Source organism: Halichoerus grypus, chromosome 12 (assembly GCF_964656455.1).
Source record: "Halichoerus grypus chromosome 12, mHalGry1.hap1.1, whole genome shotgun sequence".
Taxonomy (NCBI): Eukaryota; Metazoa; Chordata; class Mammalia; order Carnivora; family Phocidae; genus Halichoerus; species Halichoerus grypus.
Window position 1 is genome coordinate 9,743,674 of NC_135723.1, and position 21,044 is coordinate 9,764,717.

General features: G+C 41.4%; 1 protein-coding gene across 2 annotated transcripts in view; it reads right to left on the reverse strand.

Annotated features, from left to right (window-relative positions):
* The window catches only part of STK17A (serine/threonine kinase 17a), a 40,912-nt gene extending 37,302 nt beyond the window's left edge, over positions 1-3,610 (reverse strand). The window contains exon 1 of one of the 2 annotated variants that reach the window (XM_036090715.2): positions 3,252-3,610. In XM_036090715.2, coding sequence (XP_035946608.2) covers positions 3,252-3,457 — 206 coding nt within the window. In that variant the 5' untranslated portion in view covers positions 3,458-3,610. The remainder of the gene's footprint in view (positions 1-3,251) is intronic. The other variant, XM_036090714.2, reaches the window with a different exon arrangement.
* Positions 3,611-21,044: the final 17,434 nt, after the last annotated feature.

The following is a 21,044-nucleotide window of genomic DNA, read 5'->3' on the forward strand; positions in this document are numbered from 1 at the left end:
AAAAAAAAAGAGAGAGAGAGAGAAAGAAAATGGGACTCCCCAAACATGCATTTGAGGAGAATTAAATAATACATGTGAAAGCACTTGTATAACTGTAAAGTATTTATGGAATACTCGTTCAGCAGAGAATTCATATTTTTTTGTCTCATACAGAAATTCAACTATCAGCATGTAATAATTTAGCAAACAAAAGATGCTCTTTTGGCTTTAAAAATCCTTTTTTTCTTAAGATAAAATTTATAAATGCATTAAAAAATGTTAAAGTTGAGTACTAGATAATGAAAACACATGTAATCATTCAATGTGAAATTAGTATTATTTTAAATTTCTAGAAACATTTTTGTTCCTGTACTTTCAAACTCAAGGGAAAACAACATTATGAAAAAATTCTCAGAACCCAAGGTCATGTCTCCCGTACCTATAATCATTAATGTGGTTTACACTGGCACTTATCCTGACTCAAAGAAAGGTTAACAAGCTTTAGGAATAACAAGTCAAGCTTCAAGCAAAAGAAAATTTTACATCACATATTTACCCACATTTAAGTTGCTATGGACCTGCTGGAGACATGAAAGAATATGACATGACATTTCTTAAAAATAATCAACCTCACATCCTGTCATTACTATAGAACCAAAATTGACCATTTCAAAAATTCTCTTCAACCATTTCACTGAAAGCTTTCATTTTCTATAAGATAAAATAATGGTAACTTCTTAAAGAACTCAGTTTCTTCATTTGAACAGTTAGCTCTTCACACCTCTTCAACATTTTTGACTAAATGAAAGGCCATAGAATATAACAAATAGATCTTCTGTTTTTCCTACTACATCATTAAAATGTAACATAGGTAATTTTGTAAATTCTATATCAGAATGAGATCAATTAGTTATATGAGAAATGCAACCACAGTTCGTAGTTGGGAAAAAAGACAACTTTCTTATTACAGAAAAGGTTATGAATAAACTACTACGTCAGAACCATAATATACAGGCAAAATTTATAAACCTTCAACAAAGATTGCTAATAACACAAACAGAACTTTTGCTTCCTAAGAGTTCTAAATAGTTACTGTGTGTTTTGCAATGAGATTTCATCACTTTCGCCACAGATAGAAGCATAAGGTTGTACAGATTTTCTTATTTTTGCTTTCTGGTTACATGTAAAAGAACATTTATTATTAAACAAGGAGTTATATTTTTGGAGTGCTCCCCCTAAGAAAGGCACAGTCTTAATGCTATAGATGTGTTCTATTTAATTCTCTCCACAACTATGAGACAATAAATGGTTAGGTAAGTTACTCAAGTACACATAACTAGTAAGAACTAAGATTCAGCCACAGCCTGACTCCAAAGCCCATGGTCTTCACCACTGCATTAAACTTCTCCGTGCCCCCCCCCCCAAAAAGGAACCAAAAAGAAACAAATACATTAATTTTGTTTTTCAGTTTTAGGCTCTTATATCAAGTAGCTATCTAATTGCATTGTTTTGCTGCTTCAGGAGTTATTGTTTTTGTAAGCAAATTTATGTAAGCATATAAATATATGTAACATATATGTAAGAGATGAAACAAATACCTATAGGCAAGTGAATTTTATAATAGATAAAAAGAAGAATTGAAAAGAACATTCCTGGAGGAATTAGTATCAACACCTGGTAGTGTATAAATCAGTTTTTTCAGATTAAATCATTATTATTATAAACTCTACAAGACAGTGCTTGCCACCTGAAGGTATTTCAGCTTTGTCATACCAGTTTTCCCTTTGTGGAATGAAGCCAGACAACCAAATAACAGAAAGTCTGAGTTTTCCTTTTTCGAGAGATCAGGGCTACTTCAGAATGTCTGGAATTTCGATGATTGAGAATACCTAGCTGAGTCAGTAGCTCTCCAGGCCTTCTTGGTCATATTTAAATTGTGTACAGATCGAGTTAATTAGTGCCCACTGTAGTGAAGTGTATCTTGTTCTGAAAGATATTTTTCCTTTCCTTAACATTTGGAGTAAGTATGACACGTTTAAGGTAGATTCCCCTCCAAAAAAATAAACAAACAAAACACCAACCCCTATTTCTAAAAGCCAGCTTAATATACAGAGAGCATTTTTAATATTGTTTGTAACCAATGTTACAAGACCCTCCTTTTCCAAGACCCCAGATGAAGGCAGTCATAACTGCCAGGCCCGTCCCCATTACAACATGGTGCTATTTTGCAGCCGTAACAACTGTTTGCAACAACAGCTAACCTTTACTGGATGCTACGTGCCAGGACCCGTAGCATGGGCTTTACGGGCAGGTCAGCTGCACGACACCCCCATGAGACAGGTAGGCACTGTCATTATACCGATTTTATAGGTGAGAAACATGAGGCTGGGGAGTCTAAGGCACCCACTCGAAGGCACACAGAGCAAGCAGGCCGGGCTTAGGAGCTCGCGTCCGACTCCAACCCCGGTGCTTCTGACTTCTCCAAACTGTTCGTAAGGAAAAAGGGAGTCAGTCCCCCAACCCCTGTCGCTCTACCACCCCTCTTCAACATGCTAACTGCAAAGGATCCAAACTGCCTTTGCCTTTTACGGTTTTACAGAGAGACCATTGAAGGGTGGCGTGGGGAGGAGAGGACAAGGGCCAGCTCACAGCAGAGTAGAAAGAGCGATGCAAGGGCCAAGAGCCTATGAATGAAACCAATCTGAACGTAAGCCACAAAGACCTAAATATTTTAGAACTAAAATCGCGCAAAACCAAGAACCCGAAAACGAAGTCGGCCCAAGGCTGAGAAGGTCACACAGCGCTGCTGCAACGGAAGCTGTCACGCCTGATGTTATCCTTTCTTGCAGCCACAGAAGGAGGCGGAGAACACACGCGACCCGAAGGGCGAAGCTGACTCTGCAGCTCCGGGTTTCCTTCGGACTCACTAGCTCGGGAAATACAGGCAGCGTGGCTCACACGCCCCCCGCGCCGCCCTGCCGTGTAAAACACCTCAGAGGCCGAAAGGGCCTTACGGTCTCGGGAACCCGCCGTTGGGGACCTTCTCACACCCGCCACCAAGTGAAAGCCACAGGCCGGGGAGCGCCTCGCCGGCTCTGGGAACAAGCCTCGGCGCGCGGGGGGCCGGCTGGTGCGACTCGACCGCCCCGATCGCCGCCCGCACCCAAGTTTGTGCCAAGTCACCGCGCGCGCTATCGGCCCCGGCCCCGCCACCCCCACCGCGCCCGCCCGCCTCCGGCACTTATCGGCCGCCGGTCCCCCGCCCTCCTCACCTGCCCAGCTCTCGGCCCGGGCTCAGGCTGTAGCCGTCCTGGAAGGGCTCGGTGCGCACGGCCGTGCGGATCTCCGTCAGCAGCCCGCGGGCCTGAGGTGGGGGCGGCGGCCGGCGCGGCGCGCCCAGACTCCTGCCCGCACGGCCCGACCCGGAGGCGGCGGCCGAGGGGGAGCCGCGGCTGCCGGGCTTCTCCAGGGGGATCATGGTGGACAGGCACGCTTCCTTTCCGGCCGCTCCGCTCGCTCCCAGCTGCGGGCGGGTAACGGTCCCACCTGCGGCTGCCTCGCGCGGCTCCAAGTGCCTCCAGGAACCCGCTCTCCCCCTCGGCGCGCTTAAACTGCGGCGCGCCGACTCCCGGCGTCCCGCCCCACGTCCCGCCCACGTCCCGCCCCACGTCCCGCCCCACTCCCTGGCCCTGCCCCTGCCCCGCCCCGCCCCTAGCCCCGCCCCGCCCCTAGCCCCGCCCCCTCGCTCGCTCCCTTGGCGTCGGGAGCGCAGGGTACCTCCCGTGCTCCCTCTGCAGCCGAGAGGGAGAGAGTGCAGCCTGGGGGGCCGCCCTGGCCTCGGGGAGAAGAAAAGCCGCAGGCGCCTGGCCTCAGTCATTTACACACCTGTTGAGCATCTGAGGGCTCCAAAACTTGATTCCTCCGTCAGTGAAAGGCTTAAGAGTTGCCAGCTGGAGCTTTACCTTGGACGTGTGGGGAGGGGTAATGAGACTCTATCCCGGCTGCTGTGCAGCACGGGGGAGTTGACCAGGGCACCTGGTTCCTTCGTACACTGGGAGGAAATCTGGAAACAGAAGTTGGATAAATATTATTAACCCCTCACTCTAGCCCTGTGCAATAGGCAGTATTATATGTCTGTAGTCTTCTCTGTGTTTAACGGGTGCTCTCGTCTGGCCTTTTTTTTTTTCTTTTTTTTAATATTAGGTTGTTTTTTTTAAATAGAATTTTTTATTTTAGAGAAATTTTAGGTTCACAGCAAAACTACGTGAAGGGTACAGAGATTTCCCACATACCTTCTCCCTCCACCCCCTCATCTGGTCTTTTCTTAATTGAATTATAGTTGACACACAATATTGTATTAGTTTCAGGTGTACGAGATAGTACCTGTATTTTTATACATTACGAAATGATCAGCACCGTAGGTCTAGTTGCCATCTATCACTATACGAAGTTATTACAGAACTATTCATCTATTCCCTATGTTGTACATTACATCCTCATGTCTTATTTATTTTATAATTAGAACTTAGTGCCTCTCTTTCCCCTACACCTGTTTTGCCCCCTCCCCACACCTGCCTCCCCTCTGGCAACCACCTGTTTGTTCTCTGTATCTATAAGGCTGTTTATGTTTTGTTTTATTTTTTTTTAGATTCCATATATAAATGAAATTATATGGTATTTGTCTTTCTCTGACCTATTTCACTTAACATAATACCCTCTAGGTCCATCCATGTTATTGAAAATGGCTACATTTCATGCTGAGTAATATTATATATACACACACACACACACACACACATACACACACACATACACACACACACACACTGAATCTTCTTTACCCATGCATCTATCATCTATCAGTGGACACTTAGGTTGCTTTCATATCTTGGGTATTGTAAATAATGCCGCAACAAACTTAGGGGTACATATAGCTTTTTGAATTAGTGTTTTTGTTGTCTTCAGATAAGTATGCAGAAGTGGAATTTCTGGAACATATGGTAGTTCTGTTTTTAATTTTTTGAGGAACTCTCATACTGTTTTCCATAATGGCTGCATCAATTTACATTCCCACCAACAGTTCACACCCTCACCAACACTTGTCATTTCTTGTCTTTTTGATAATAGCCATTCTAACAGGTGTGGGGTGGGTATCTCATTATTGTTTTGATTTGCATTTCACTGATGATTAGTGATGCTGAACATCTTTTCATATGTCTGTTGACCATCTGTGTGTCTTCTTTGGAAAAACGTCTATTCAGGTCCTCTGCCCATTTTTTTTTTTTAATTGAGTTGTTTGCTTTTTTGTTATTGAGTTGTATGAGTTCTTTATAGATTTTGGAGGTCAACCCCTTATCAGGTATATAATTTGCAAGTATCTTCTCCCATTTGGTAGGTTATATTTTGTTTTATTGATGGTTTCCTTCACTGTGCCAAAACTTTTTAGTTTGAAGTAGACCCATTTGTTTATTTTGGGTTTTTTTGCCCTTGCCTGAGGAGACATATCCAAAAAATATTGAGAGTGATAAAGAGCTTACTGCCTGTGTTTTCTTCTAGGATTTTTATGGTTTCGGGTTTACATTTAAGTTTGTAATCCTCTTTGAGTTTATCTTTGAATATGGTGTAAGAATGTGGTCCAGTTTCATTGTTTTGCATGTAGCTGCCCAGTTTTCCCAAACTGTTTTTTTAGAAATTTTTAAAAAGATTTTATTTATTTATTTGACACAGAGAGAAAGAGAGGATAAGCAGGCAGAGCGGCAGGCAGAGGGAGAGGGAGAAGCAGGCTCCGCACTGAGCAGAGAGCCTGACGTGGGGCTCGATCCCAGCACTGTGGGATCATGACCTGAGCCAAAGGCAGTTGCTTAACCGGAGGAGCTACCCAGGCGTCCCTCCCAAACTGCTTTTTAAAGATATTATCTTTTCCACATTGTATGTTCTTGCCTCCTTTGTTATAGATTGGCCATATAAGCATGGGTTTATTTCTAGACTCCCTATTCTGTTCTATTGATCTATGTGTCTGTTTTTGTGCAAGTAACATACTGTATTCATTACTGTAGCTTTGTAGTATTGTTTTATCTAGAAGCATGATACCTCCAACTTCATTCTGTCTCAAGATTGCTTTGCTGTTCTGGGTCTTTGGCAGTTCCACACAAATGTTAGGATTATTTGTTCTAGTTCTGTGAAAAATACTATTGGTATTTTGGTAGGGATTGCATTGAATCTGTAGATTGCTTTGAGTAGTATGGGCATTTAAATAATAATAATTCTTCCAACCTATGATTATGGTATGTCTTTTCATTTATTTGTGTCATCTTCAATTTCTTTCATCAATGTCTCATAATTTTCAGCATATAGATCTTTCACTGGGGCACCTGGGTAGGCTCAGTTGGTTCAGCATCTGACTCTTGGTTTCAGCTCAGGGCATATTCTCAGGGTCATGAGATCAAGCCCCTGAGATCAAACCCCATGTCAGGCTTCATGCTCAGCACAGAGTCTGCTTGTCCCTCTCCCTTTGCTCCTCCTCCCGCTCATTCTCTCTCTCTGTCAAATAAATAAATAAAATCTTTTAAAAAAATGTGTTCCTAGGTATTTCATTCTGTTTGATGCAATTGTAAATGGGATTTTTTTCTTAATTTTTTTTAGTTTGTTATTAGTCTACAGAAATGCAACAGATTTCTACATATTAATTTTGTATCCGGCAACATTACTGAATTCATTTGTTCTAATAGTTTTTTGGTGAAGGCTTTAGGGTTTTCTATATATAGTATCATGTCATCTGCAGATAGTGACAGTTTTACTTCTTCCTTTCTAATTTGTATATTTTTATTTGTTTTTCTTGCCTAATTGCTGTGGCGAGGACTTCCAAAACTATGTTGAATAAAAGTGGGGAGAGCGGCCATCCTTGTCCTCTCCTGATCTGAGAGTAAACCTTTCAGCTTTTCATGTTGACTATGATTTCAGCCATGGGTTTGTCATATGTGGCCTTTATTATGTTGAAGTACATTTCCTCTATACAGACTTTGTTCAGAATTTTTATTGTCAAATACTTTTTCTGACTCTATTAAGATAATATGTGATTTTTTTATCCTTCATTTTGTTGATGTGTTGTATCACATTTATTTGCAGATATTAAACTATCCTTGCATCCCTGGATGAATCCCATTTGATGATGGTTTTTTTTTTTTAAGATTTTATTTATTTATTTGACAGAAAGAGAGAGAGCACAAGTAGGGGGGGCAGCAGAGGGAGAGGGAGAAGCAGGCTCCCCGCTGAACAGGGAGCCCGATGTGGGGCTCGATCCCAGGACCCTGGGATCATAACCTGAGCTGAAGGCAGCCACTTAACCAACTGAGCCACCCAGGCACCCCAGTGTATGATCCTTTTAATGCATTGTTGAATTTGGTGTGCTAATTAATACTTCGTTGAAGATTTTTGTATCTATGCTATCAGGGATATTGGCCTGTACTTCCTTTTTTCTTGTACCATCTTTTGTTTTTGTATCAGGGGAAAATGAGTTTAGAAGGATCCTTTCCTCTTTAATTTTTTTTTGGAATAACTTGAGAAGGATAGGTGTTAACTTGTCTTTATATGTGTGGTTAAATTCACCTGTGAAGCCATCTGGACCTGGACTTTTGCTGTTTTTTTTGTTTTTTGTTTTTTTTGTAATTATTCAATTTTATTACCAGCTATCAGTTTATTCAGATTTTTTTATTTCTTCATGATTCAGTCTTGGAAGATTATATGTTTCTAGGAGTTTACTGACTTTTATCTAGGTTGTCTTTTAGTTTTATCAACTGTTCCTTTGGTTTAAAATCTAGTTTTTTTGATATAAGGATTGTTACACCAGCTTTCTTTTGATGTCCATTAGCATGATAAATGGTTCTCTACCCCCTCACCTTCAATATGGAGGTGACTTTGGGTCTAAAACGAGTCTCTTGTAGACAGCATATCGATGAGTCTTGTTTTTTTATCCAATCTGCTACCCTATGTCTTTTGATTGGAGCATTTAGTCTATTTACATTCAGAATAATTACTGCGAGATATGAAGTTAGTGCCATTGTATTACCTGTGAAGTCACTGTTTCAGTAGATTGTCTCTGTTCCTTTCTGGTCTTTGTTACTTTTGGGCTCTCTCTGTGCTCAAAGATCCCCTTTAATATTTCTTGCAGGGCTGGTTTAGTGTTCACAAATTCCTTTAGTTTTTGTTTGTCCTGGAAACTCTTTATCTCTCTGTCTATTCTGAAGGACAGCGTTGCTGGATAAAGTATTCTTGGCTGCATTATTTTCCCTTTCTGCATACTGAATATATCATGCCAGTCCTTTCTGGCCTGCCAGGTCTCTGGACAGGTCTGCTGCTAGCCTTACGTGTCTACCCCTGTAGGTTAAGGACCTCTTGTCCCGAGCTGCTTTCAGGATTTTCTCTTTATCTCTGAAATTTGCAAGTTTCACTATTATATGTTGAGGTGTTGACCTATTTTTATTGATTTTGAGGGGGGTTCTTTGTGCCTCTTGGGTTTGAATGCTTGTTTCTTTCCCCAGATTAAGAAGTTCTCTGCTATAATTTGTTCAAATATACCTTCTGCCCCCCATTATCAGGATATTATTTCGCTTTATGGTATGGCTTTTTTTTTTTTAAAGATTTTATTTATTTATTTGATACAGAGAGAGAGACAGTGAGAGAGGGGAGTGGGAGAGGGAGAAGCGGGCTTCCTGCTGAGCAGGGAGCCCAATGCGGGGCTCGATCCCAGGACCCTGGGGTCATGACCTGAGCCGAAGGCAGACGCTTAATGACTGAGCCACCCAGGCGCCCTGGTATTGCTGATTCCTCAACGTCTCCCTTGGTGATCCAGTAGTTGTCTTCCTCTCTTTTTCTCGGCTTCCTTATTTTCCATCATTTTATCTTTTATATCACTGACTCTCTCTTCTGCCTCATTTATCCTTGCTGCTAGAGCTTCCATTTTTGGCTGCATCTCACTAATAGCATTTTTAATTTCAGCCTGACTAGATTTTAGTTCTTTTGGTTCTCCAGTAAGGGATTCTCTAGTGTCTTCTATGCTTTTTTCAAGCCCAGCTAGTATCTTTATAATTGTTGTTTGAATTCTAGTTCTGACATCTTACTTATATCCATATTGATTAAATCATTGGCAGTGAGTACTTCCTCCTGTTCTTTCTTTTGGGGTGAGTTTCTCCATCTGGTCATCATGTCCAGAAATGAATAAAAGAGAGAGAAAAGAGAAAAATAACAACAACACCAGAAATCAATAAACAAACCAGAAGAAATAAAAAACAAAACAAAATTAAAAAAATCAAACAAGAGGTAAAATAGAACAAAACAATGAACAAGATCCTGGGTGTATTTTGGTCTGTTTATTAAAAGAAACTAGATCCCAATATAGGAAATAAAGAAAATCTTATATATAAAATACATTGAAAGGAAACCAAAAGTAAAAAAAAAAATAACATATATATGAAATTAAAATTATAAAAGAATAAAAGAAAAGAATTTAAAAATAAGAAAAGAGCTGAGAAAAAAAAACTGAGAGACTAAAGAATAATAGAAAACCACAAATGCTATATATTGTTTTCCCCGAGTGCTGAAGTTTTGCAGTTCTCTATAATCAGTAAACTTGGTGCTAGCTAGTTGTTCCTGCTGGTCTTCTGGGGGAGGGGCCTCTGCCGCACTTTTTTTTGGTGGGGGAGAGGGGATTATGTTTATTGTCTTGAGGTCACAGGTCAAGTCACTCATCCCCACCAGGAAGGGAGGCAGAAAACTGTGGAAGGAGCCGAGATGTCCTTGAACAGATGAATGGATAAAAAAGATACGGTTCATGTATACAACAGAATATTACTCAGCCATCAGAAAGGATGAATACCCACCATTTGTATCGACATAGATGGAACTGGAGGGTATTATGCTAAGTGAAATAAATCAATCAGAGAAAGACAATTATCATATAGTCTCACTCATATCTGGAATATAAGGAATAGTGCAGAGGACCATAGGGGAAGGGAGGGAAAACTGAATGGGAAGAAATCATGGAGACAAACCATGAGAGACCTTTGACTCCAGGAAACAAACTGAGGGTTGAGGAAGGGAGGGGGTTGGGGGGATGGGGTAACTGGGTGATGGGAATTAAGGAGGGCATATGATGTGATGAGCACTGGGTGTTACGCACAACTAATAAATCTTTCAATGCTACATCAAAAACTAATGATGTACTATTTGTTGGCTAATTGAATTTAAATTAAAAAAAAAAAAGGAAGGGAGACGGACATCCTGGGCAGGGGTGGGGGTGGGATGCCCAGGGTGGGCTAGCTCCTTTATTCCACTTTTGGAGGCCACTGGGGCCTGGAAACGTGACTGTGCCCTGCCCGCCCCTCGAGAGCAGGGCATGGAGCTCCACACGGTTCCTGCCCCCATGGTGAGGGTGAAGAGACTAGAGGGGCAGGCCTTGGTCCACCAGATGTCCTTGCCCTAGTGGAACTGTGCCTCCCTGCCAGGGGCCAAGCTCATGTAAGTTGCTCTAGATTGCACTATGGGGCACTGTTTTGCTCCCTGAATGCTTTCAGCACTGATAGGGGGGATAAAAATGGTGGTACCCAGATCTCTAGCCCCAGAGCTGGAAGTTTCCATGCCCCATTCATCAGTGATCTCTGACAGAAAAGCAATCAATCACTCTTCTGTCTCTGGTTTCCATTGGAACTCTGTGTTCATCTAGCCTGTGACAGAGCGTTTTCATCTCAGGCATGTGACCCAGTTTTGAGTCTCCAGACTTGACAAACTCCTATGGTGTGCACCCGCACTGTCCTCCCCAGGGAGGGAGGGAGGTCTTGCCACACTTCTGCCTTTTGTTGGGCCCCTGCCAGGAAAGTGGATGTGCAACCATACAGCGGTTCTCAGTTTATGGCAACGCCGAGCAGAAAGCTGGTGCCTAGACTGGCTGCAGATGACTTCCCCACTCTGATGCCTGGGAACTCTACCACACTGAGGCACCCCCATTCTTTTTGTGACCCCAGGGATCCTAAGATCACACCATCCCACCTGGGATTCTGCCCTGCTTTATCACCTGAGCACCTTTAAGCCAGGGACATCCTCCACCATAACAGACTTCTAAAAGTTCTGATTTTGGACTCCGCTGCTTATAGTACTTTGCAGTGGCCTCCTGAAGCAGGTTCCCTCCCTTCTGCCATAACCTCTGATATATCACCCCAGATTCGTGTCTCTGCACCTCCTACCTTCCAAAAAGTGGTTGCTTTTCTATTTGTAGAATTGCAGCATTTCTTTTCTCAGATCTCTGATTGATTTCACAGGTGTTCAGAATGATTTGATAACTATCTCACTGAATTCCAGGGACCAGAGGAAACTAGGGTTCCCTATTCCTCCACCATCTTAACTGAAGAAGCAGACTCTTAATTATGGAAAACAAACTGATGGTTACAAGAGGGGAAGGGGATGGAGGATGGGTTAAATAGATGATGGGGATTAAGGAGTGCACTTGTCGTGATGAGCACCAGGTATCGAATGGAAGTGTTGAATCACTATACTGTACACCTGAAACTAATGTAACACTGTATGTTAACTAACTGGAATTAAAACAAACTGAAAAAAATAAAACATTACTCCCCCATGATTCTACAACTATTTAGAGTTCTGAGATCTGAAGGCACAACATTAGAAAAGAAGATTAATACATTTGCTTACAAAATCATTTCTGATGATATCCTCCAGGAAATGAGAGGAGAGTAAAGGTCAGCCTTTTTTTTTTTTTTTTTAAGATTTTGTTTATTTATTTGTCAGAGAGAGAGAAGCAGACTCCCCGCTGAGCCAGGAGTCAGATGCAGGACTCAATCTCATGACCCTGGGATCATGACCTGAGCCAAAGGCAGACGCTTAACGGATCGAGCCACCCAGGCATCCCAAGGTCAGCCTTTTTACGTTCTACAAAGAACAGATACAGAAATAATTGTTTTGTACTGGATTTTACTAACCTGATGCAGGAATGTTTTAATTCTTAAATTCTATCTCCTGTGCAAGATAAGGCTGTTCAAGCCAGAAATAACATTTATTAAATCCCTAGGATAAATATCTTCTAGGCGCTGTTTTTTAAGATTTACCTTGAGGCACTTTCTTGAGGGCTCAAAATAACACTGTCTTGATCTGTAGACTAAACACAATCCCAATAAAAATCACAATGAATTATTTTGTAGTTATTGATTCTAAAATTCATATGGAGAGGCAAAAAACCTGGAATATCCAACACAATATTGAAGGAAAAGAACAAAGCCAAAGGACTGACACTAACTAACTTCAAAACTTACCATAAAGCTGCAGTAATCAAGACAGTATGGTATTGGTGACATCAGCAATATGGTGGGAATGAGAATTTCCCAAATCACATCCCCCAAAGAAACAAATATTTGGTAGCTGCTACCCACAGACAAAAGTGAGTTTGTGAGAATTTTGGGATCTGGGAAGGAGGTTATGACACTTCAGTAAAGCCGAAGACTGAGGACGGCCATTTTGAGAAGGCAGGCTCATGAACCACTGGCAGGCCTGCTGACTATGGTCCTAACTGTGGAATAGAAGCAACCTTATCCCTCTGTGGACTTGGCTCAGTCTTTGCTTGAGATGATTCATGGTTCTGCTAAACAGCCCCTCCTGCCAAGGGACCCAGGAAGAGCCATGCCTGTCCAAGTCCTCAGTGACAAGGCCTGTTGACCTCAGACTCAACTGCAGTCCCTGAAGACGTCATGTGACCCAGTTCACTCCAGGGACCCAGCAGTAGACAAGCCCATGGGCATCTCTGCTAACAGGCCCATCAGCTCCTGATCCAACTGGGTCCTTGAAGCAGTCCTATGACATCACTCCTGACCTGCTCTGCTGTAGTCCAGAGATAGTCCTGCCTATGCAGGGACCTGCCCAGTAATCCAGAAGGAGAATGCTTAGGGACCTGGCAGAAACGACACTCATTTTTTTGCTGCTGGTAACATGCCTGCCAATGACAGACCTGACTGTGGACCCACACCTTTTGTAATTGTCCCATAATGCTTGCATAGTCTGTTCTGCTTTTTTTTTTTTTTTCAGCCTTTGTTCTCTTTGCTTTTCAGTCTTGGGGTTACTATTGAGATAGCCTCAATTTTAGAAATTATTTCCCTATTTGTGTCCAGTCTGCTAATAAGCCCATAAAAAGCATTCTTCATTTCTGTTGCAGTGTGTTTGATCTCTAGCATTTCTTTTTGGCTCTGTCTTAGAATTTCCATCTCTCTGCTTACATTGCTCATCTGTTTTTGTATGTTGTCTACTTTATCCATTAGACCCTTAGCATATTAATCGTGGCTGCTTTATATTCCCAGTCTAGTAATCCCAACATCCCTGCCATTTCTGGTTCTGACACTTGCTTGCTCTATCTCTTCAAATTGTGTGTTTCTTCTTTGCCTTTTGATATGCCTTGTAATTCTTTCTCAATAGCCAAACATGAGGTACTGCATTAAAGGAATTGCCGTACATAAGCCTTTTGTGATGTGGTGGTGCGACATGGGGGAGAGAAGTGTTCTCTAGTCCATGATTAGTTCTCAGTCTTACAGTGAGTCTGTGCCTCTGGACTATGAGCTCACAATGTTTCTAAGTCAGTTTTTTCTCTTTCCTTAGGTGGGAGAGTTGGGTATTTCTCTTCTCCCAAGTGGAATTCTAGAGTGGCCTGGAGTCTGGTATTTCCTTTCTTTTTTTTTTTTTAAAGATTTTATTTATTTATTTGAGAGAGAGAGAAAGAGAGCGAGGACAAGCAGTGGGAGGGCTGGAGGCAGAGGGAGAAGCAGACTCCCCACTGAGCAGGGAGCCCAATGCGGGGCTCCATCCCAGGATCCTGAGATCATGACCTGAGCCGAAGGCAGATGCTTAACCCAACTGAGCCACCCAGGTGCCCCTGGTATTTCCCTTCCCTGAAGTCAGTTAGACTCTGTTAACACCCCAGCAGGTTAGGGTCGGGTTAACTAGTTTCCCATGAGGACAGGCCTTGTTAAGAGGAACAGAATGCTCTGGAATGTTTCAAAATGGTTCCCTTTCCCCTTCAAGCCAGAAGCTTGAAGAGATTGTTCTCTAATATTTACTGTGAGGACCTGGTTGAACACCTGGAAGTAAATCTCATAATATGGTGGAGGCTTCCCTGTGATTGGAGGTTTTAACTCTCAGATTTGTCCACACTGAGCTTCCAGCAATTTGTCAATTACAATTCAGGGTTTCCGACTCCTGCACAGGTTCCTATGACAATTTCTGCTCAAGAGTCTCTGCTCTGGGGGGCGCCTGGGTGGCTCAGTTGGTTAAGCATCTGCCTTTGGCTCAGGTCATGATCCTGGCGGCCTGGGATAGAGCCCCGAGTCGGGGTCCCTGCTCAGCACGGGAGCCTGCTTCTCCTTGTCCCACTCCCCCTGCTTGTGTGCTCACACACACACACACACACACACACACTCTCTCTCTCTCCTCTCTGTCAAATAAATAATAAAAAAATCTTAAAAAAAAAGAGTCTCTGCTCTGGTGTTCCAAACTCCCTGTATTTGCCTGTCTGTCTCTCCAATATTGAAGACCACAGTTTTCCCTGTGTCTTTACTTCTCTTATGGTTCCAAGGAGAGTTGATTTTTCAGGTCAGTTCAGTTCAGTTTTCCATGTGTTGTTGGGAAGAGTGCAATTTATGAGCACCTTATGTGCAGAACTGGACACTCGAAGCCTCATTAGTTCTTTATACTCCGTATAAAATGAATATATTTATTTATTAAAGAAATATCCAGTGAATATTTACTAAGACAGGAACTGCTCTGGGCCTTGGTGCTGTAAGGGTAAACCAAACATTATCCCTGATTTCCTGGAGTTTGCATTATTATGGAGGTGATATGATAAGAAAATAGATGACCCTTGAACAACATGGGTTTGAACTATGCAGGCCCTCTTATATATGACTTTTTTTTCAATAAATGCAGTATGGCACTGTAAATATGTGTTCTCTTATGATTTTCTTAAAAACATTTTCTTGTCTCTAGCTTACTTTTTTGTAAGAATATATAGTATGTCATACATATACAAAATATGTGTTAATTGTTTATATTATTGGTAAGGCTTTTGGTCTATAGCAGGCCGTTAGTAGTTAAGTTTTGGGCGGTCAAAAGATATATATAGATTTTCAACTGCATGGGGAGTCAGCACCCCAAGCCTGGTATTGTTCAAGGGTTAACTATATAAGACAATGTCAGATAGAGATAAGTAGTATGAAAAAACATGAAGGGGGCGCCTGGGTGGCTCAGTCGGTTAAGCGGCTGCCTTCGGCTCAGGTCATGATCCCAGGGTCCTGGGATCGAGCCCCGCATCGGGCTCCATGCTCGGCAGGAAGCCTGCTTCTCCCTCTCCCACTCCCCCTACTCTCTCTCTCTCGCTGTCTCTCTCTCTGTCAAATAAATAAATAAAATCTTTAAAAAAAAAAAAAACATGAAGCAAAAGTAGGACATAGGGAGGGGTTGGAGGTAGTACTTCAGATGCACTGGCTGGGAAATATCTCTGTGAGAAGGTGACATATAGAGAGAGACCTAAATAAAGACAGGAAGGCAATCTTGCAGACGTGCAGAAGAAGAGGATTTCAAGCAGAGCAAATCATGATTGCAAATGCTTTCAGGGGAAAATGTGTTTGGGGTGTGTGGCTAGGAGAGAGGTAAGAGATAAGAGAGGCAACTAATGGCAAATCATGTAGGGATTTAAAAACTGATGGGAAACCAATTGAAGGATTTAAATGAAGAACGGCATGATTTAACACATGTTTTATAATGATTATTTGCTGCAGCGTGGAGGATAGACGGTAGCGTTGCGAACTGGATACAGGAAGGCTGGCAGATGTACAATTACTGTGGCTCAGACTCGGGACATGGCTATGGGATTGATGAAAAACAGTGGAATTCTCTTGAGCTAGGTCCAACAGGAATTGCTGACGGATGAGATGAAGAGTTTAGGAGAAGGATCTCTTTCTGCAGTTTCTCTGAGTCTTGGGTCAGAAATGTGTGCAGCTCCATGATGAAAGGAACCGTTGCTTTCGGAAGGTCACCAACCTGAGGAGGCTTCTAGTTTGTTCTCATGGGTTTCAGTTTATCTTAGCTCCTTATTGTGGTTCACACCTGCTCTACATCTGCCTCTTCCTCCTGATTCAGGTCAACCATTAGCTGCAGAGCTTCCATAGATTTATTCCCCAGCTCCCACAACTGTGTAAGGTCTGGCTCTGGAATAAATTCCTTATTCTGGATCAGAGTGACTATACTTTCCTGATCAAAACCCTGACTGATATAAGTATGATTTATTAGCCCACTGAATAGAGATGTTCATTGGCCAGTTGAATATGTAAGTGTAAGAGATGTTTTAGCTGTTTCCATGAGTTAGGGATAACTCCTGTTTTGTTATTATCCCGTGGTAAATAATTTTTTTAAGTATTGGCTTTTAATTATGTTGCATTGTAGTAGGAGAATCGGGGCTATCCTTTCTTTGGCATTTATTAAGACATTGTAGTCTTTTTGTTTTTGTTTTTGTTTTTAAATGTTTCATGTGCTTGGGCAGAATGCATATTCTCCGTGTGTTAGTAAAAGATCTTACAGGTATCTACACAATAGGTGAATGTAGGTATTCATAGAACCCTTAATAACTCTTAATAACCAAGAGAGTAGAATTGTAGGTGAATATTGATGGGGACTAAGAAGGTCATTACATATTTGTAAAAGAAAGAAGCCACCAAGGAGACCTAACAATCATTAACTTATATACACATAATACATAGTCTCAAAATAAATGAAGCTTACTGAACTATAAATTCAAAGAATTTTGATTTATAAATTACACAAATTAGTAACAATAAGTAAAAACCCAAATCGTATTTATGTACATGTATGTGTTGCCCTATGCCAGTGAAACAAATTATATTTACTATGACAAACAAATTTAAAAAACATTTATTAAACACCTCTAAGTCTACTTTTTGAAAGTTGAAGTTCAGCATTCTTAGGGTAGAAGTTCAGCATCTGTGCATTCTTATCTCAACCTGAACTTAAATTTATAAAATAAAAACTAACAGAGCATTTATTTATTTTTACCATGTAATTATGATGAAAGTACATTTTGTAAACACATATATATGAAAAATATAGATTCGCTTATTTTAGAAACTACATCTTTCAAGTGCTGTGAGCTACTACACATTTTCATATGAGTTAAATACTTAAAGAATTCAAATGGCTGGTTCCAGAAAAAGAAAAAAAAAAGCACAATATTGCCCTTTTCAAGCCTGCCTTTCTAGGTTTATAATTTCCTGTTTCTGATTTATGTATTCTATTATTTCCTTGTCTGTTTGAACATCTCAAAGTACTTACCTTATACCTCTCTTAGATTGTGGTATATTTCGAGTTTCTCCTATTCGTTCTATCTGTGGATTCTCTTTCCTGGCACTGGAGTTCCTCATGCATTTTATAATTTTTTGTTGATAAGCTCATGTAAATATGCCAATTTCTCTTCTGTCTTCAGTATCATTATTAATTTAAATTAAACAGTGGCTACCATGCATAGTGGGTGCATTCATACCATTAAAATAAACTTTCCGTGCTTGGTTTCAAAAGTTATCCCAGAAAGGAAAAGATGCTTAATGGTCTTTGAAGTGGTTATCCACTTGCCACAACAGTGATGTATAACAATCATAAAATTTCACTGGCATATAACTGTAAACTTATATTTCATGTTTCTGGAGTCAGCTGGAATTTGGCTTACGTGGCTTTCATAATCTTGGCTGCATTTACTCAAATACCTGGTGGCTCATCTGGCTGTTGATTGCTTGAGCCTGGTCTCACCACAGCTCCCCATGTGTTTATCCTATTCTTACTCCAGGCATGTACCTCCATGATAGTAGAGTATAAAGAGAGAGAGGTCAAGCTCAACTGTGCAAGTAATTTACATGTCTCTGGGCTTGGCTCCCAGTAAGAGGTGACTGGGTATGGCTATAGGGAGGGATGAAGAATTGAGGCCATTTAATGTGATCTATCACGATCTTAGAAAAGAGACACTCTCTATTGTCATTTAAATTTTCCTACTAAAATAATATGCTTAAAAGAAGAGTAGCTCTTTTTATAAGAACAAATATAAAAGTTTGGATATGATAAAAGTCATGACCCAATTTTTATTACATTAGAAAAATAATAGGGACTACATTAATTATAAAAGAAAAAAGAAAACTATAAGATATACTCTTTGGAAAAGGATGGAAAGAAATACAAATTCTTGGGCATATATAAGACGAATAATTTCAACAAGTTTTGACACTAATTCACTCAGAGGTTCCCGGCATTAAAATAAATCTCTTCGTAGCTGTCATCTCCCAGGTCTTCACGATATGAAGGTTCTTAGGCTGATTCAGTCATTTCTGGTCCCTTCTCTGTTTACTATCTCATTCCTGTCTGTCTTTCCCCTCCAATGGAGCCAATGGCTCCTGTTTTCTTTTCCCCATAGCATTTTGCTGATTTATTATTATTTTTTTAATGACATCATATCTTACTCAGGAACTGGGGAGGGGTTGCTGGGGGAGGGACTATTCATATCAAAAACAGGGGCCAAATCTCACATGAAGCAGAAGAATGAATTGTATGTTGCTAGACCATGAGCTCCTTGAGGCAAAGACTGCCATTCTCCCCCTGTACCCAGCACAGGACCCAGCATGTAATAAGTATTCAATAAATGGTTAATTCCAGGAGGGTAGTGTGTGGCGGCGGGTGAGTGTTTGGGCTCTGGAGGGAGCCCAGCTTCTCATTCAGATCTTGGCTATACCATTTACTTTGGGCAAATTAATTAACTTCTCTATGTTTCAGGTTTTTTAGTTATCTCATAGGGTTATTCATGAAAAGCACAAATTAGTTCTTCTTAAGTAGTGAAAAAAATTTATTGTGGTCACAGTCATCTGCATTAATCCATTGATTAGATACCACAATATTAATTATTGATTTACTATACTAAACTATTTTAAAAAGCAGTAAACTTAGAGGCGATGTTTTTATTCCTTCTGTGATTACTATTAGAACAATTAAAGAGCCTGGTGAATAGTGTGGTTCTAAATATAAGTTAGCTTTTATTATTACTGTTGGGGCTGGTGAGAGGTATTTGTGTGGCAGGAAGGAGGATAGTATGGGATTGGATTGTGTCCCCCATAAAAAATACATCGGAGTCCTAACTCCCAGTACCTCAAAATGCGAACTTATTTGAAATTAGGGTCTTTACAGAGGTAACCAAGTTAAAATGAGTTCATAGAGTAGACTCTAATCCAATATGACTGCTGTCCTTATAAAAAGGGAAAATTTGGACACACACACACACACACACACAGAATGTCACATGAAGATGAAGGGCTGAGGTCTCTAAGCCAAGGAAGGCCAAAGATTGCCAGCAAATCCCTGGGAGCTAGGAGAGAGGGATGGGACAGATTTTCTCTCAGAGGGAATCAACCCCACCATCACCTTGATCTTGGACTTCTAGCCTTGGTTAAGCCACCAGTTTGTGGTCCTTTGTTATAGCAGCCCCAGCAAACTCATACAGAGGGGCTATTGCCATAGGCAGCCTGCATCCTTCTTTGGTGAGTACACATTGACTGCATTCCTGGCATCCCCCATGGCACCCCAGATAGATAACCGCTTCCATCTCTCCCACCCTCCTGGCCAGTTTCTTCACGGTTATACCAGGTCCAGGAGCTCAGGACCCAAGGGATATTTTGCAGCAGGGCATACCTTTAGCCCTCAAGATAAAGCTTGGTGGCCTTGAGCAAATCATCTCTCCTGGTCTCAGATTCCTTATCTCCAAGATAAAATTAGTCAGACAAAAGTGTCTAAGTGTCTCTTCCCCGCTAAAAATGTGATGATTTCTGCAGCAGTGATAAAGGTTAACCTGACCTTCCATAACTCTCTCTTCATTTATTCTGTTAGAGAACCATCCTCTAAACATACCTAAACTGTGTCTGGACTATAAGGTCTATGTGCCTTTTTTTTTTTTTTTTTTTACAGTTGTCAGCACAGCGTATTGGAAAAGCATGGCCATAGAAATCAGGAAATCTGAAATCTAATCTTGACTTCAGAATAATGGTCAGATTAAAATATAAAATAATATCATCTACTGTCTGTAAATTATGGTTTAGGCTAATTTTTTCTTTATGCCTTAAGAGAAAAATTATTTTCAGTTAGAATGAATCTAAAGTAAACCCAGAGTGTGCATAAAAGCGCAATATTGAGACTTCTCAGGTTTTTCTGTCTCTCAGTCCTACCCACGCTTTCTAATAAGTTTTTTTTTCCCCCTCAAAGAATAAGTCAGCTTCTGACTGCCCGGTGACAGCCACACGATTTGTCTTTTACAGGCTCCCAAGACCATTGTGATTTTGGGAGTTCTGTTACGTGTCATTGGACATTTTTGCCTCATGCTGACCCTTTTCCTAGGGTCACATTGGGTGTTAGGCTATAGCCTGAAGTCTTTGTGGAAGCGTCTCAACATGTAGGAATTTAGTAAGTCTGTGTATGCCTGGTTCAACGTACAGGACACTCCCAAACGAAGCCCGCGCGGCTGTGTGCAGACCTAATGGGCATACACAAGGAACTTGTCACAAAACCTGTTCCTTGATTCATGGATTTGGGAACACATACTCTGCCTTTTTGATAAATAATTTTTCCTGGGATTGTTTATCATAGCAGCCGGCAGACTTATGTGCTGTTTTATTTTTATTTATTTATTTATTAAAGATTTTATTTATTTATTTGACAGAGAGAGACACAGCGAGAGAGGGAACACAAGCAGGGGGAGTGGGAGAGGGAGAAGCAGGCTTCCCGCGGAGCAGGGAGCCCGATGTGGGGCTCGATCCCAGGACCCTGGGATCATGACCTGAGCCGAAGGCAGACGCTTAACGACTGAGCCAACCAGGAGCCCCTTCTGTGCTGTTTTATTGCTTACATCCAGTGAGAATATAGGCATGATACAAATTGTTATGCATTCCCCTAGACTTCTGTTTGCAATAAGGAGCACACACAAT